This window comes from Pteropus vampyrus, unplaced genomic scaffold, assembly GCF_000151845.1.
Source record: "Pteropus vampyrus isolate Shadow unplaced genomic scaffold, Pvam_2.0 Scaffold405, whole genome shotgun sequence".
In the NCBI taxonomy this organism is placed as follows: domain Eukaryota; kingdom Metazoa; phylum Chordata; class Mammalia; order Chiroptera; family Pteropodidae; genus Pteropus; species Pteropus vampyrus.
In genome coordinates, this window is record NW_011889186.1 from 203520 (window position 1) to 205180 (window position 1661).

Below are 1661 nucleotides of genomic sequence, written 5' to 3' on the forward strand. Positions count from 1 at the left end.
GGAACTGGGGGATTTACTGGGTCCCTGCCCAGCGCCCGCCACACTTTCCTCAGTTTGCCTCCTGGGGGGAGCAGGACCTGTCTGTCTCTGCTTAGACCGAAGCACCCCATTCCCCAAATTCTATGGTCGGCATGGGCCAGCCTGGGGTGGACCCTGCCCTAGAGTAACTCCCAGGACCGCCTGCAACCGTGAGTCAGGAAGCATGGACAAGTAGGGTGCTACCTGAGGACCAGGGGGTCCTATCGGGCTGCACCGGCTGAGAAGTTCCTGGCTTCGGGGTCTGTGCTGACCCCCTGCTGGGCGAGGCTGATGGGGGGGTGTTGCTGGTTCCTGCACTGGGGGGGGCCCCAGGCGTGGATGAGGCAGGTGGCCTCAGAGTCGTGCCTGAGGGTGGATTTGGGCCAGTGCTGCCCCCAGAGCTGGTGGTGGAAGGTGCCCGAGAAGGCCCAGGGGATCTGGGGGCTTCTGAAGTGGTGCTGCTCAAGGACCTGGTTGTTCCTCCGGCCACTGGGGATGGGGGGACAAGGGACACAGCTCAGGCTGGCCTCTGCCCCAGCATGCCTGTGGCTAGAAGCCCTCCCCAAGGGTCTGCCAGCCCCGGAGGTTCACCTGTGGAGGTGGGCTCCTGCTCTGAGACATGAATCTCCACGACTGTGGTCGCTGTGCCTGATGTCACCGTGTTGGTGGCCTCAACCTGGGACAGGAAGAAGGCTGTCCCTCCTAGGTTCCCCCAACCTCCTATCCCCAGAGGTGCCACCCGCCCCTCACCTCTGCATAGAAGACTGCCAGCCGCGTCAGCGGAGCCGCAGTCAGCACGGCCTCCCCACTCATCCGAAAGTCCGAGTTGTTGGTGATTCGATACGTGATGGCTGAGTTGAGGTCCTGGACACAGTTTCGGTGAGCCCTGGACCCAGGCTTCCCTCATAACCCCCCACCCACCCACGGAGGGAGGCCAGGCAGACCCAGGGACCAGCAGTGCCCACCGGAAATTCGGGGTCCTGGGCCCAGACCCTCAGAGGCAGGGAGGGCTCAGCTGCATCCTGGACGACCGTGCCCAGGGCCGAGCCCAGAGCCACGGTGCCACGGTACAGGCTGGCAGGGAAGCGCGGCAGGCTCTCAGAGGCGTTGTGGGCCTCCACTGTGACCTGGGTTACCGAGTAGCGGGCGTGGTCCTCCTGATCGCCCTGGGGTGGGGAAGCAACACGACCAGTGGTCCATGAAGGGTCAGCCCTGCAGCCTGGGGATCAGGGAGGGCCCATGGAGACCTGGCCAGGAGACCCACCTTGACCATCAAAAGGAAGGTCTTTGGACTGGGAACGCTCTTGGTCATGGTGAGGTTGCCTGAGTCGGCGTCGATGACGAAAATGCCATCCTCGTTCCCTGGGAGGATGGCGAGAAGGTTTGGCCCATTCCCTCTGGGGCCCGAGGTCTAGGGTCCCAGCTGGCTCTGCCACGTAGCAGGTCCCCTGGGGCCTCCTCAGCCCAAGGCGGGGACGGGGGTGGGGCCTGGCGTGAGGAGAGAGGCAGTGGCCTCACTCACCCCTCACGAGGCTGTAGATGATGCGCTGGTTGATGGCCCTGTCCCCGTCCACGGCATAGATGGGCCCCGGTCGCAGGATGAGGGGGTTCGGCTGTGGGGATCCGGGGGGCAGGAACGCTGT

At 64.7% G+C, this 1661-nt stretch overlaps 1 protein-coding gene across 1 annotated transcript in view; it reads right to left on the bottom strand.

Annotated features, from left to right (window-relative positions):
* Positions 1 to 95: 95 nt before the first annotated feature.
* The window catches only part of CDHR5 (cadherin related family member 5), a 5092-nt gene continuing 3526 nt past the window's right edge, over positions 96 to 1661 (bottom strand). The window contains exons 6-11 of the mRNA XM_011380813.2: positions 1541 to 1657; positions 1283 to 1380; positions 984 to 1184; positions 769 to 882; positions 610 to 694; positions 96 to 507 (exon numbers count right to left, since the gene is read on the bottom strand). Coding sequence (XP_011379115.1) covers positions 194 to 507; positions 610 to 694; positions 769 to 882; positions 984 to 1184; positions 1283 to 1380; positions 1541 to 1657 — 929 coding nt within the window. The 3' untranslated portion in view covers positions 96 to 193. The remainder of the gene's footprint in view (positions 508 to 609; positions 695 to 768; positions 883 to 983; positions 1185 to 1282; positions 1381 to 1540; positions 1658 to 1661) is intronic.